This window comes from Python bivittatus, unplaced genomic scaffold, assembly GCF_059951505.1.
Source record: "Python bivittatus isolate LINGU-HERP-01145 unplaced genomic scaffold, Pbiv_v1 ctg000480_np1212, whole genome shotgun sequence".
NCBI lineage: Eukaryota > Metazoa > Chordata > Lepidosauria > Squamata > Pythonidae > Python > Python bivittatus.
In genome coordinates, this window is record NW_028277075.1 from 41,313,567 (window position 1) to 41,329,072 (window position 15,506).

Genomic DNA, 15,506 nt, shown 5'->3' on the forward strand with positions numbered 1-15,506 from the left:
GAATACATATACAATACTGTGCAGAAGTTTTAGGCAGGTGTGAAAAAATGCTGTAAAGTAAGAATGCTTTCAAAAATATATATTGTAATTGTTTATGTTTATCAATTTAAAAAATGCAAAGTGAGCAAACAGAAGAAAAACCCAAATCAAATCAATATTTGGTGTGACCACCCTTTGCCTTCAAAACAGCATCAATTCTTCTAGGTACACTTGCACAGAATTTTTGAAGGAACTCAGGAGGTAGGTTGTTCCAAACACCTTGGAGAACTAACCACAGATCTCCTATAGATGTAGGCTGCCTCAAATCCTTCTGCCTCTTCATGTAATCCCAGACAGACTCTATGATGTTGAGATCAGGGCTCTGTGGGGGCCAAACCATCACTTCCAAGACTCCTTGTTCTTCTTTATCCCGAAGATAGTTCTTAATGACATTGGCTGTACGTTTGGGGTCATTGTCCTCCTGCAGAATAAATTTGGGGCCAATCACACGCCTCCCTGATGGTATGACATGATGGATAAGTATCTGCCTGTATTTCTCAGCATTGAGGACACCATTAATCCTGACCAAATCTCCAACTCCATTGGCAGAAATGCAGCCCCAAACTTGCAAGGAACCTCTACCATGCTTCACTGTTGCCTGCAGACACTCATTATTGTACCGCTCTCCAGCCCTTCGGTGAACAAACTGCCTCCTGCTACAGCCAAATATTTCAAATTTTGACTCATCAGTCCAGAGCACCTGCTGCCATTTTTCTGCACCCCAGTTCCTACGTTTTCTTGTATAGTTGAGTCGCTTTGCCTTGTTTCCACATCGGAGGTATGGCTTTTTGGCTGCAATTCTTCCATGAAGACCACTTCTGGCCAGACTTCTCCCAACAGTAGATGGGTATACCTGGTCCCACTGGTTTCCACCAGTTCTGTGCTGATGGCACTGCTGGACATCTTCCAAACATTGAAGGGAAGTAAGCATGATGTGTCTTTCATCTGCTGCATTAAGTTTCCTTGGCCAACCACTGCATCTACGGTCCTCAACATTGCCTGTTTCTTTGTGCGTCTTCAAAAGAGCTTGAACAGCACATCTTGAAACCCCAGTCTACTTTGAAATGTTTGCCTGGGAGGGACTTTGCTGATGCAGCATAACTACCTTGTGTCTTGTTGTGTGCTTAGTCTTGCCATGGTGTATGACCTGTGACATGCAACTGTCCTCCACAACCTCACCTTAGTAGCAGAGTCTGGCTCTTCCTCACCCAGTTTTAAGCCTCCTACACAACTGTTTCTGTTTCAGTTAATGACTGTGTTTCAACCTACATATGAAAGTGATGATCATTAGCACCTGCTTGGTATAATTGGTTAATCATACACCTGACTCTAATCCTACAAGATCCCTGACTTTGTGCAAGTGTACAAAGTGTGCAAGTGTAAGAATTGATGCCGTTTTGAAGGCAAAGGGTGGTCACACCAAATATTGATTTGGGCTTTTCTTCTGTTTGCTCACTTTGGATTTTGTAAATTGATAAACATAAACAATTACAATATATATTTTTGAAAGCATTCTTACTTTACAGCATTTTTTCACACCTGCCTAAAACTTTTGCACAGGACTGTATGTCCTTTCCTGCAGTAGCCTATTTAATACCATTATATTAAAAAATTAGGAAAATATAAAGAATCAAAATTTCATATCAAAGGTGTTATTTACTGAAGGATTTCTTGCCCAGTATCAATATAGCACATAAAAATGCACTGAAATAGATTAAATGTTGAATAAATATCTATAAGCACACAGAGTCAGGTCCAGAAATATTGGGACATCGACACAATTCTAACATCTTTGGCTCTATACACCACCACAATGGATTTGGAATGAAACAAACACAATGTGCCTTAACTGCAGACTTTTAGCTTTAATTTGAGGGTATGTACATCCAACTCAGGTGAACGGTGTAGGAAGTACAACAATTTGCATATGTGCCTCCCACTTGTTAAGGGACCAAAAGTAATGGGACAATTGGCTTCTCAGCTGTTCCATGGCCAGGTGTGTGATATTCCCTCAGTACCCCAATTACAATGTGCAGATAAAAGGCCCAGAGTTCATTTCAAGTGTGCTATTTGCATTTGGAATCTGTTGCTGTCAACTCTCAAGATGAGATCCAAAGAGCTGTCACTATCAGTGAAGCAAGCCATCATTAGGCTGAAGAAACAAAACAAACCCATCAGAGAAATAGCAAGAACATTAGGCGTGGCCAAAACAACTGTTTGGAACATTCCAAAAAGAAGCAACACCAAAAGACCCAGGAGACAACGGAAAACAACTGTGGTGGATGACAGAAGAATCCTTTCCCTGGTGAAGAAAACACCCTTCACAACAGTTGGCCAGATCAAGAACACTCTCCAGGAGGTAGGTGTATGTGTGTCAAAGTCAACAATCAAAAAAAGACTTCACCAGAGTGAATAGAGGGTTCACAAGATGTAAACCATTGGTGAGCCTCAAAAACAGGAAGGCCAGATTAGAGTTTGCCAAATGACATCTAAAAAAGCCTTCACAGTTCTGGAACAACATCCTATGGACAGATGAGACCAAGATCAACTTGTACCAGAGTGATGGGAAGAGTATGGAGAAGGAAAGGAACTGCTCATGATCCTAAGCATACCACCTCATCAGTGAAGCATGGTAGTGGTAGGGTCATGGCGTGGGCATGTATGGCTGCCAATGGAACTGGTTCTCTTGTATTTATTGATGATGTGACTGCTGACAAAAGCAGCAGGATGAATTCTGCAGTGTTTCGGGCAATATTATCTGCTCACATTCAGCCAAATGCTGCAGAACTCATTGGACGGCGCTTCACAGTACAGATGGACAATGACCCAAAGCATACTGCAAAAGCAACCAAAGAGTTTTTGAAGGGACAGAAGTGGAATATTATGCAATGGCCAAGTCAGTCACCTGACCTGAATCCCATTGAGCATGCATTTCACTTGCTGAAGACAAAACTGAAGGGAAAATGCCCCAAGAACAAGCAGGAACTGAAGACAGTTGCAGTAGAGGCCTGGCAGAGCATCACCAGGGATGAAACCCAGCGTCTGGTGATGTCTATGCGTTCCAGGCTTCAGGCTGTGATTGACTGCAACGGATTTGCAACCAAGTATTAAAAAGGGAAAGTTTGATTTATGATTATTATTCTGTCCCATTACTTTTGGTCCCTTAACAAGTGGGAGGCACATATGCAAACTGTTGTACTTCCTACACCGTTCACTTGAGTTGGATGTACATACCCTCAAATTAAAGCTGACAGTCTGCAGTTAAAGCACATTGTGTTTGTTTCATTCCAAATCCATTGTGGTGGTGTATAGAGCCAAAGATGTTAGAATTGTGTCGATGTCCCAATATTTCTGGACCTGACTGTATATTCAATAAAACTCCTTTATATATGATGCAAATAAATAAGATGCACTGAAAATCTAGAAGATACTTACCAACAGTTGAAAATCGAATACCCATTGGAGTTCTTTTGCCTATATGCTCAAATACCTTTGCTTTGCAGTATTTGGTGATATCATGAGTCACTTCAAAATAGCCAAATGCTCCTGAAAAATTAAAAGGGGTTATTTTATGAAAAATTAAAGAGATTATTCCAAAGTCTATAGATTTGGAAAGAATATGAGTTATGGTAGATGAAGCAGAAAATAATGTCTTCATTATTATCAGCACTTACATGTACACATTTTTATGCTATGTTTTTTGAAAATGCTGATGGTTGCTGTAAATATAACAGCTCTGTTAATGGAAAGAGCTTCTGATTCAACAAAGGATTCTGCTGACAAAAAGGAGGGAATCAACTTTCACTGATTTTTCCTTCTTTTCCCCTCTCACACTAATCTCAAGCAAATCAGTTACTTGATCCTTAGCCATGGCACACAAGTGGATTTTCCAGATTGAGCAATGGCAATTTCTGAATATTTCTGCATGTAACTTATCATTCTTGATTAGATTCATATGTACAAAGGGTGTGTTACACGTAAGAAAAAATACATCCTAAATTAAATATTAAAAAATGCATAGTGACACTATGTTTACATCAATATGTAATTTTCATTATATATTACATTAAAAAATTACATTACATTACATATTACAAAAATCAACTCTGAATTGTAAATACGTTTCTGGAGCAGTAAATGCAAAGAAGTTTGCCTCTGGACAATACTTATTTCTGGATTTTCTTTTAAAAATTCTAAGAAAATGTTATGAGTCAATCAAAAGTTCACAAGCAAACGACGTTTATAACAGCTTAGTACATATGACACAATTAAGCAAGGATTCAGTAGAATATATCATGATTTATAAAAAGAATGCAGTATTATAAAACAAAGTGAAAAAAATTATAAAAATATCTCTTTCTCCAACCTTAAAAGAATGTTAATCTGATTCTAATTATTATGTGGTAACTTCTGTACACAAATCTATGAGCCATACAATGGACTAATTAATTTTAATGTTTAATGCTTCAATTTTTTTAAAGAAAAAAGTTAAATGTTATTAAATTGTATCAATCAGCAAAATAATTCCAGCAAAGGTAAATGAAAACAAGACAAAAACATAACAAGATCTCTCACAAAAGGCTAGATTACAGATAATTCAAGCTCCAAATGAAGAAAATCAGTAGCAGAAATAAATGCTGCTATAACGACTGTCATTGGCTATCCCTGAGAATACTATATAAGCATCACAGAATAAAAAAAAAAGATTCTGAATAGATTGATTAAATTATATGAGGCACAGTTTCAGCACTGTCAATCAGAAAAACATATCTTCTTTCTACGAGGAACACTACAGCGTTATTCCATTAACAAGGCTAAAATGAAAAACACAATGCAAATTCAAAAACTAACCGGCTCCTTTGGCATGCACAACTCGCTCAGGAATCCTTTCTCGGTCAAAGTGTGCCATCTCATCGGTGAAAATCACATCCTGAACCAAGAGTGGGCCTCTTGGACCAACAGTCATAAGATTCAGCTTATCTCCCACTGGGATTCCTGCTCCTGTGGTTAAGCAATCGGCTTTCTAGATTCAAAACAAGAATCAAAGTTATAACAATGAAAGCATCCACTTTTTAGTGGTAACTGGAAAGCAATCCTAGATTAATTTTACAGACATCTGATGAAATTGCTTCCTGAAGCTACAGGATAATTTGTTTTTTAGGCTTTATTATTTCATAATATGAATTAAGAGATTAGCTATGCATCCAATAACATCCCAAATACCCACGCACCAAAGGAGGAAAAGCACAACATATTTAAAAACATTCTCCTGGTTACATAAATTTCCAGATATAAATAATTAAAAAGTAAGCCAAATTGCTACTAGGGCTAGTTATGTATGGGAGCTGCAACCATCTTTATTTATTTGTTTAGTAAATTTATAGGCCACCCATCTCATATACATGACTCTGGGTGGCTCACAATTAAAACAATAAAAATAAATAAAAACAACCAGAATTAAAAACAACAAAAACACATAAAAATAGTAGCCAAGAAGACTCATAAACACTCATAGTCATTAAACATGCTCACTCATACTAACAGGGCCCCAGGCTCGATGACAAAGCCAGGTTTTTAGCACCTTGCAAACGGCCAGCAGAGTTGGGGCAACTCTACTTTCTGGGTGGATGATGTTCCAGAAGGTGGGCACCACATCAGAAAAGCCTCTTCTTTACATCAAGCTATGCTGACACCAAAGGAGATTTATTTTTTCCCCTCCATAGAGAGATTTCCTCTGAGATTTTAAACTCAGCAAATTTATGAGAACATAACCACAATTCTTAGAATGACAACTTTTTCAAAGGGATTTTATAATAAAGGTTTTCAGCCCAAGGGTATCAGATTTCTACTAGACAGCCCGTGACCCTTTGGGTCATAGTTTCAGAGATATTTCCTTACCTAGAGAAGGACCATGGGTGGGCAAAAAAGCAATGGGAGCGGGAGTGACTTCCGACTTGCTGATTTCCCTATTGACTTTGCTTGTGGGAAGCTGGCAGGTAATGTCAGAAATCTTCCTTCCTTCCTTCCTTCCTTCCTTCCTTCCTTCCTTCCTTCCTTCCTTCCTTCCTTCCTTCCTTCCTTCCTTCCTTCCTTCCTTCCTTCCTTCCTTCCTTCCTTCCCTCCCTCCCTCCCTCCCTCCCTCCCTCATATAACATAGGCTTGTGCCATTTGCTCTCCCCTCATGGCCCTCAGGAGAGCCCCGGTGAAGCCTTCTCCTCCTCAGCTCACCCACAGAACTGCCTGCCACTTTGCTGGGGGGAGGTGGAACAAAGGGAGCCACAGACTGTGAGGAAAACTGCACCCCCACTCCTCATTCTGGCTTGTCCCCAAGGGCCCCTCCCTCGAGGGAGGAAGTGGGCTCACCTGTTGACCACCGGCATCCCCCAGCCAGCCTACCTTGCCCGCAGGCATCTAAGTCACTCCCTGAGCCTTCCCTCAATGCCAACTGCTGTTAAGAAATTTAAAATTTCGGTCTTGGTTCCAAAGCAGCCAATCACTACTCAACCATCAGGCCTTGCCGCCAGATGGGGCCAGAGGGATCCAGAGTGTGCAGGGGCCAGAGGGAGGTAGGAAAGAAGTTGGGGATATACCTATGCTGAGCACATGACCTGGGCTGACTGCAGCAGCACAGCAATACGGAAGCAGCCACAAATTTCCCAAATTTAAATCCCATAAGAGTCATGGGTCCCAGATTTTGGATGTATTCTCTAGGTTAGCCCATCTGAGGTACCTTGGCTCAAAAAGCGTTGCTCTATGTCACACTGTTTTGCCCAGTTAAAGGTTACAGACATGAGAGTTTTAGTAGTATATAGATGTTGCAAGATTTAGGAAGCTACAACATTTCTCATTATACATCTTCGTAATGTTCAGTATCTGCATCCAAAAATGGCAACAGTGCTTCAGATCCAATAATGGCATCTTGCTATATCTGTTGGCAGCCCCATAGCAGAGCTGCAGTTTTTTGGCTTGCATAGGAGCTATGTGGGCTCAGGAATACACATATATGTTTCAGTTAAAGAAGTTTAAAGTTTAAAGGACATGGTAATAAGGCAGTGACAGAGGGCTGCATCTTGTTGCCACCTCTGCAATGCTTCCTGAACTCAAACACTTTCTTGAGCAACTCTGCCTGCTTTGGATGAAAGTATTGCACATAGTTATCACTCATCACAGAACGAATGCTGAACTCAAGAGCTCTGAATTAGCTACAGCAGAACTGATAGAGCAGCATGTCTTGAAAAATGCATGCGGAAAAATTAAGCAGGATGGGAGCTGAATTTCCCTAATCCTTTCACAAGTTTTAAAAATACTTTCCTATTTTTAAGAGTTTTGTGAAATATTCAAAAGGCTGAAAGATTGTTTATAGGACCAAATGGCTTTCCCAATGCCCCAGAAAGTAGATTAACATCTCCACTTCTCCTATACCGCAGCAAGATGGAAAATTAAAGTATCTTTAGTCATATGTACACAGAGAATCACTATGGGTTGCATGCATCAACATGCTTCAGGCTGTTTCATCACCAGCTCTCATGAAACAGAAAATATTCCCACACTCCCAAAACTCTTGACAAATCTTATGGCTCTGCTGCACACATTAATAACCCATTAAATTGCCTTCCTAGGTGGCCTTGTATGTGTTATATTTTTAAATATGCCCCCAGCACTTCACTCAAAAGCCAAGTGCAGACTTCAACCTAGGCTTCACTCTTGCCTTAAAAGTAAGTGATTGTGGCATTGCGAATGGGAGTTCTGCACTTGGCTTCATATCCTTGATGATTCATGCAATTGACTAAGGTGGCATTTAGCACGTGTTAATTTTTCTGGGTATTCAAATCATCAGGTGTCAAACAGGAGAATCCAATGCATCCCACTCAAAAGGGAGGTAAGAAATAGGGATCATGCACAATAAAATCCTTCAGATATTTTTTTTTTAGTGGAGGGCACAGAGAGATATCAGTTTCAATGATAAATTATTTTTGTTTAGTAACAGCAGGTTGAGGAAGTGGCATTAATAAAATAACTATGCACCACAAGATTTCTGGATTCTGTTAACAGGTTACTCAATGTTATTATTTCAGTTGGAGATGAAAAAAAATTGCAACAGCAATACATCACAATGCAAAGATGATGCTTGGACAAGTCTATGCTACTGTTGTTCTTCTGACCCTCATGCACACTGACAAAAGTCAATCAGGAGATAACTTGCCAATTGTTCTAGGGAACACCTTCATTCATGGCACTGATTCTTTAATGAGACGTATGAGGATTATCCTCATTGTATAACGTTTTTCCCAAGGATTCGGAATGTTAGAAAGGAAAAAAGCAATGGAGAAAAATCTATTAACATTGCTATGTCTTGTGTCATTAAATACACACTTTTCCTAGCTGTCACTGAACAGTAATCTTTGTCTGGGGCAGCATTTCACATTCTGTTCTTATTCTCAGCCTTTGGGCATTTTAGGAGCAAAAGCCATACATACAGTTTTTAAACATTTTTCTTTTTTTATTATGAGTTTTATTAAAGATTACAAATAGGAAAAGTTAAAAAAAAACTAAAACAACCTAAAAAAAATATAGGATTAAAAAGAATAAAAAGTGTAAAAAAGATAATTGTATAAAGAAGTAACTTCCCCCTTCATCACAAGTATAAACGATTTTAGTAGCTTATCACCATCTCTTCAACTACAACAAATACTCTGTTCATCCCATATCACAGCTCTTACCTATAAGCAAAACCCAAAAGCTCATCATTCATTCCATATCAGCAAAAGCCCATTAAGGGCTACCAGAAATAATCACATAACCAACTCTTAAATTACTTCCCTCTACTTTTAACAATCTTTGTTTTTAATCCCTTCAAATAATCTCTTAGAACTTGATTTGGGGAAAGCTTGATCAGGAGTTTTTCGGTCAGAATTTATTGAGAAATATTATTTTGTGATTATGTCTAAAAATAGTCTTCCTCAGATTTCTTTATTTTCCCAAATATCCAAGTTGATTGGTCTGTAGTTTTCTGGGTTCACTTTTCTCCTGTTTTAAAATATTAGGATAACACTGGCTCTTCTCTAGTCTTCTGGCACTTCCCCTGCATTCCTGGAACTCTCGAAGATTACACTCAGTAGCTCTGAGATGACAACTGCCAGTTGCTTTAACAATTTCTTATTTACTAACCAAACCTCATGAGCAGAGACTGTGAGAAGCACAGGGAGGGGAGAAGCTCAGTGTAAGAAGCTCATAATTCTTATTAGAGGTAACCACTTGAAAAAGCTTCAGAAATCTTGAAATCAGGTTACACCAAGAGACAAGTCACTCAAGATCTCTTCCAGCAGAAAAAAAATACTTGAGATTTTAAATTGAGCAAAATTATGGGAATATACCCATAATCTTTACAATAAGAACTCTTAAAAACAACTCTTTATATAGAAGTTTCCAACCAAGGATGATATACTGCATTCAAGAGCTCTGAATTGATACAGCAACACATGACTTGTAAAGTGCACGATGAATAATAAAGTGGGATAAATAAGATTTCCTAATCTTTTCCTGTGCTTTGAAAAGTAGTTGTTCCATATTATTTACTTTTGTGAAACAAATGGTTGAAAGCTTGGTTATAGGACTAAGTGGGAAAGTTCTCCAGTGCCCGAGACAATGGATAATATATCTCCAGTTCTGCTATATTGCAGCAATGTGGCAAATTAAGGTGTGTCAAGTGAAATGTACAGAGAGAATCACTATGGGTTGCATGTATTGATGCTTGCATCCAGTTGCATGCTTTGGGGCAGTTTCATCACCAGCTCTCACAAAACAGAAAATATTCCCACACTTCCAAAATTCTTGATAAATCTGTTTTTTATTGAGGTGCGGCATGCATAAGAAAGTAATTAAATCACCTTCCAAGGTAGCCTCAAGGCCACATGCAACATCAGAAACCTTCAAAATCTATTATTAAATTGTAATTTTTAATAAAGAAATAGGGGAAATAACAGTAATGTATAAATGACTAGAGAGTAATCACTTTTTTTTTAATCCGTTCAATCGTGTCCTATTCTTGCAGACTGACTGGAAAAGTCCGTGCAGTCTTCTTGGCAAGGTTTTTCAGAAGTGGTTTGCTTCCTAGGGCTGAGAGAAAGCGACTGGCCAAGGTCACCAGCAGGCTTTGGGCCTAGGTGGGACTTGAACTCACTAGTCTATCTTCAAATTTAATTAAGTTCAAAAACGTTAATGTAGCAAAAGAAAACAAGTCTAACCAAATCAGTTTTGTCCATACCCTATTTACTAAATTTATATTGATGCATTCATCCAATTGTAGGCTTCAGGGCAGTTTCATTACTAGACCATGCAAAACAGGAATATTCCCACAGGTCAAAGTACTTGATAAATGTTTTATTTTTTATTTCTCTCCTGCAAGTGTGTGCAGTGAAATCACCATCCCAGAAGACACAACTGTTAGTACATCAGTAAGCACAAAAACAAAAAAGGCAGTAAAATAATAGCAAGCATTAAGTAAAGTGATGAAATCTTGACATTTTTAAAGAAATCCTATCACAAAACTTGAAGGGGGTTTCTTAGTTGCTTTGTTCACTTACTCATTTAAACATTGCAACCAAGTATTGAGAGACAAGCTTACAGATAAAGGATGTTTGTAGGTTGGTTTATTAAGCCAGGATTTGATTTAGGGAACATGGCCAATATATTTAATTCAACACATTGCAGAATACCTTTGGAGTGGTTTATACATGAACTATAATGATATCTCTGAATTATATCCACGCACATATTATTTTTTTTACACACCCATTTAGGTTACAAGTATTTTTAAAATGTTCCTAAAAGCTCTGTGCTGCGGGCAACCAGTCACATCTTTGCATCTTAAGTTCTTATTTTACCATGTTTGCAATTTCTTTATCTATTTAGTTACAAGCTCTTCCACGTGCAATGGAACTGCATAACTAAATTTAAATAGGGTTGAATAGTGATAACAAAGTTTTATTGTACATTTATACTGCAGAGAAGTATCCCAGAGTGGATTTAATTTAAATGACAATGATTTTGTTATTTCAGTTGCAATTAAGATATTCAGAACAATTTTAAATTTAAATCTAGTTTTCTATTTGAACATGTATATTCTTTAATTATAGTAACAAAAAACATATTGCTTTAAAGCTAAATATACTAATCATATCAGGAATTTGAAGCCTACTGAAAATTCTTGGTAGGCACCCAGATATTCTGGTACTAGGTAATTTTTTTCTGGTGAAATCAAAGGGGGTAATTACAAAACTCATCTCCTGTTGCTCATTCCATACACGTGCCAAGATACTAAACAGGGTGCTATTCTGCAATCTTCATTCTATTAATCATGGAGCAAGTTATATATTTCCAAAAGCCTTTTACACTTTTTTCCTTAAACAGTGACTTCAATACTACTTGGAAGAATCCATAATTGGGTGTCACTGTGAGCATGGCCAGTCACAAAACATCCTTACAGTCCTCACTTAACAATGGTAATTGGGACCAGAATTTCCAACACTAAACAATGCGGTCGTAAACCACAAAGTCACACGAACGCATCACAGTGGAAATCTCAGCAATCACCATTGCTACTGTCAAATGAGGATTGCGGGCTGTTAAGCAAGGAGCTCCTTGCAACTTCCTGCCGGCTTCCAACAAGCAAAGTCAATGGGGAAACCGAGCTGGTGCAGCACCAGCACAGCCAGGCAGGTACTATGGAGTGCAGGCTGGGGAGGGGGGTGCTGCGGGTATGTGCACTACAGATTATGAGACCTTGGGACCTCATACTCCATAACTGGGCTCAAGAGAAAAAGTGGTAGGAGTGGGAGTGACTTACAGATGTGACTTGCAACCTTCTTTGCCATCAACTCTGACTTTGCTTGTGGGAAGCCGGCAGGAAAGACAGCAAATGGCAACCACATGACTGTGGGATGCTGCAACTGTCATAAGTGTAAGCTGGATGCCACATGCCCAGATTGTGATCATGATCATGTGACCACAAGAGCACTGGGATGGCCAGAAATTCAAGGCCTGGTCATAAATACCATTTGTTCAGTGCTGTCGTAACTTTGAATGCTCACTGAGCCAGTCATTAACCAAGGACTACCTGTATATTTGAAGACAAACTGGTGATACTGTATCTCATTATCTCCTCTAACAGGCAGAGGTGGTATCCAGAACATATTCTCAATCCCCCATTTGTTTTTTTCTCTGGGTAATTCAATAAATCTCAGCCTCACTAGCAAGTTCTGGGTAATTAGTGTGCTTCAAGTTCCCACTGTCATCATGTGGGACCTACGAGACACACCTCTGTGATGGCTGTGCCTGCCCTGTGAATTGTTTTAACCTTATTCTGTAAGCCACCTAGAGTTACTCTAGTGATTGAGGTGGCATACAAATGGATTGATAATTATATTAAAAACTAAAAGATAATCATATTTAAGTCTACAATTTTAATAATATATAAAAAGTAATGGGTTTGGTTTTAAAATGTTTTAAGTCAAGAATAAGGTCATTGGTAAAATTCTTTTTTACATATTTCATTTCAGAATGTTTTAATTAGAAAATCCATCTAATATGACTAAGTTTTATAATTAAAAAAAAGTTGGATTTAAATCATACAATATCCAATTCCTATGCATCCTGATTCAGGCAAAATTCCAGGTTTGAATATGGGACAATAAATATTCAGTTGCAATAGCAGAAATAGATATGGGAGGCTACGTTTGTCTATATCCCCCTCCCACTGTAACTCCTAGTATTGTTTTCCCTGGGGTTCAAAAGGATTTTGAAGTCTCTGTAGCAGATTTTCCGATAGAACAGAGACAAGAGAAGGAATTAATCCCTACAGATTGCCTATTCCCCTCTTCTATCATCTATCCAGAGTATAGATGAGTGGGAGCAAGCAGGGCAAGAATGCTAGCCACATTAATGCATTTTACCCCAATGTGTAAATTAACATTCATAATGAATTCAGACTTAATAAGCTCTATGTGCTAAAGCAATTACTGAACTTTTACTGGACAGAACCAACATTTAAGATAAATTTGAAACTTAACTAAACTGAAACCTTTAATAATATTGTATGACTTCCGAGATTGTATCTTATTATTCATCTATGAACTAAAAGGATAATTTTGGCAGATTGAATTATCCTCCCAATCTGTACTTGTTGCACATACTCCAGATCTGCTTTGCAGGTTGTAGGCTAGGAAGAGAGTGAAGGAGAGAACAACAAGGGGAACTTGTTATACAAACTGAAGACCGTTCATGTAGTGCTGTACACAGCTATCTTTCATACAGTTTAGTTAGAACTATAAAAACACTAAAGAATGTTTAAGCTGAAAACTAATCTGCTTGCTATCCTGGTTAAATCTGTTAAACTATAGCTTATTATCAAAATCTTAAGGTTCCTTTGGAAGATGCTGAAGGGAATTTAACTTTCAATTTAGTAAACAAATGCATTCAATTGGTTAAAACAGAAATCAACCTGAATGGTTTTCATTCTGTTACAGAAAACATCAGAATCAAAATAGCCTCAATTATACAACAATAATTAATGATTCCATTATTTAATAATTGATCCTCCTAGTTAATTACAAAAAAGAAAAACAGAACAAAATTAGCTATCATCTTGACTTTTCCTTAGCTGTATTTATGCTTGCAGTTTATTACACTGTATTAAATCATTACTAATAATGCACAAATAGAAAACAGACTGTTTGCTTCATCTTAATTTGGTGATTCTCAAAAGGATCATAAACTGAGACTGCTCACTTCTATACCTGCTTCCCCCTCTACTCTAACAGCTAAATTTGAAAATTATACTGCAAGTCAGAATTAAACATATTGGTTTGGACAGTTTTCCATTCAATTTGGAAAGTAAAGGATAAAACACAAGCTGGATTCAGACATTGCCATAAACCATAATCTGTGGAATAAGCTACACATGGCTAAGTTCAGACATCACACTATGCCATAAACCTTGAATTACAATTCAGGATGGCTGGTTCACAACACTGTAGATGCTAAATAACAAACCAACCCCATTATGCCTTAGCACAACAAGTGAACCCACCCATATCTGTTTCAATAGCTAACGATAATGGTGAGTAATGAAAAAGAAACTGTGAGTAAGAGGGGAGCAAGCATTTAAGCCAATACCATTCGATACCTTAAATGATGATCTGAATTGAACCATAATTAATACCTACATCTCAGAATTATTAACTAGCCTTATAAATTGTCAGCAGTTCTGCGAGAGTATACCCATTCTTATTTGATTAGCATTTTTTTCAATCCAACAGATACCAGTGGTCAGGTTAAGCATAAATTTGTTTCCCTTGAAGATAAGGCTTCAAAAAGTTTAGTATGGATGAATTGTACCAGGACTTGTAGCTTCTCCTTGTAAGATGGTACATATTACACATCATATTTGACAGAATATGGCAGATGCTGAGAAAGTGTTTCCTTCCTGACAGAAATAAGTCACTAGAAAAAGGATAGTTAAGAATTGTTTGTCACAAAATGAGCCATTAAACTGCACTCCACAACATGAGTAGTACTAATAGTATAACTACCGTCACTGTAGTAAACCCAGTTCCCATTAACATAACATAACATTAGTTATGTTAGACTATTTTGTAAGAAAAAGGTAAAGTGCCACTTTTCCCCAGAGTTCTCTCAACAATCCACAGAATAACATTACTCTTTGGTTATTCATTATCTACTTGATATGTTTAGCTGTCCTGTACTTAGTACCCAAATAACAACCTGCTTAGCTATTGCAAAAAAGAGACACGCAGAGTTTTGCAACCAGACAAAATATCGGACAGACCCCCATTACACCTTGGAAAAATAATTTCTGAAATTGTTCCTCGGCCAGTCTACTCTCCTCTCCGATAATGAACTGCACCTATTGCAGTTCCCTTTCCCCACAGCTCTTAATCCCACATCTCCACTCCGTTTTGCTTCGATCGCTTTGTTCCCTCAGCAGAAAACACTGTTTCTCCTCTGCTCCAGTAACGCTGTTCTATTCTAGGCTGACTTCTTACCCCTCCCGACCCCTTCCCCGTACGCGCTGCCCAAAAGACCTTCCCGGGGACGCAAGCGCGCGCCAGAAGCACAGGATCAGCCCGGGGCTGGGCGCAGAGCGCCCACCAGTACCTGCGAGCCTCGCTGCTCTTGCCAGTGTTTCAGCTGCTCCATAGCACAATCTCGATTGCCGGCCATTTTGGGAGACTCAGAGACCCCAACCCTAAAAAAATGGAACGCTGTCGCCTGGGAAGCGCTTATCTCAAAGATGCTTATTGCAAAGAAGAGAGCGAGCTCCCCAATCTGCAGCGCTCCCAACCACCACCGTTACCAGCCAGCTGCAACTGCCTATGAAAGCCAGCTGGTGAAAGTTCAACGCCACCGCCCCTGTGATCCCGCCCCTTCCTTCCCTCATTGGTTAGGGG

General features: G+C 38.6%; 1 protein-coding gene across 3 annotated transcripts in view; it reads right to left on the reverse strand.

Moving 5' to 3' along the window:
- CAT (catalase) overlaps positions 1-15,506 on the reverse strand; it is a 66,452-nt gene that overhangs the window by 14,508 nt on the left and 36,438 nt on the right. For 2 of the 3 annotated variants that reach the window (XM_088145788.1, XM_088145787.1), the window contains exons 2-3: positions 4,891-5,062; positions 3,475-3,585 (exon numbers count right to left, since the gene is read on the reverse strand). In XM_088145788.1, the coding sequence (XP_088001914.1) occupies positions 3,475-3,585; positions 4,891-5,062 (283 nt within the window). Of the gene's footprint in view, positions 1-3,474; positions 3,586-4,890; positions 5,063-15,213; positions 15,445-15,506 lie in introns of those variants that run through there. The other variant, XM_007440384.4, reaches the window with a different exon arrangement.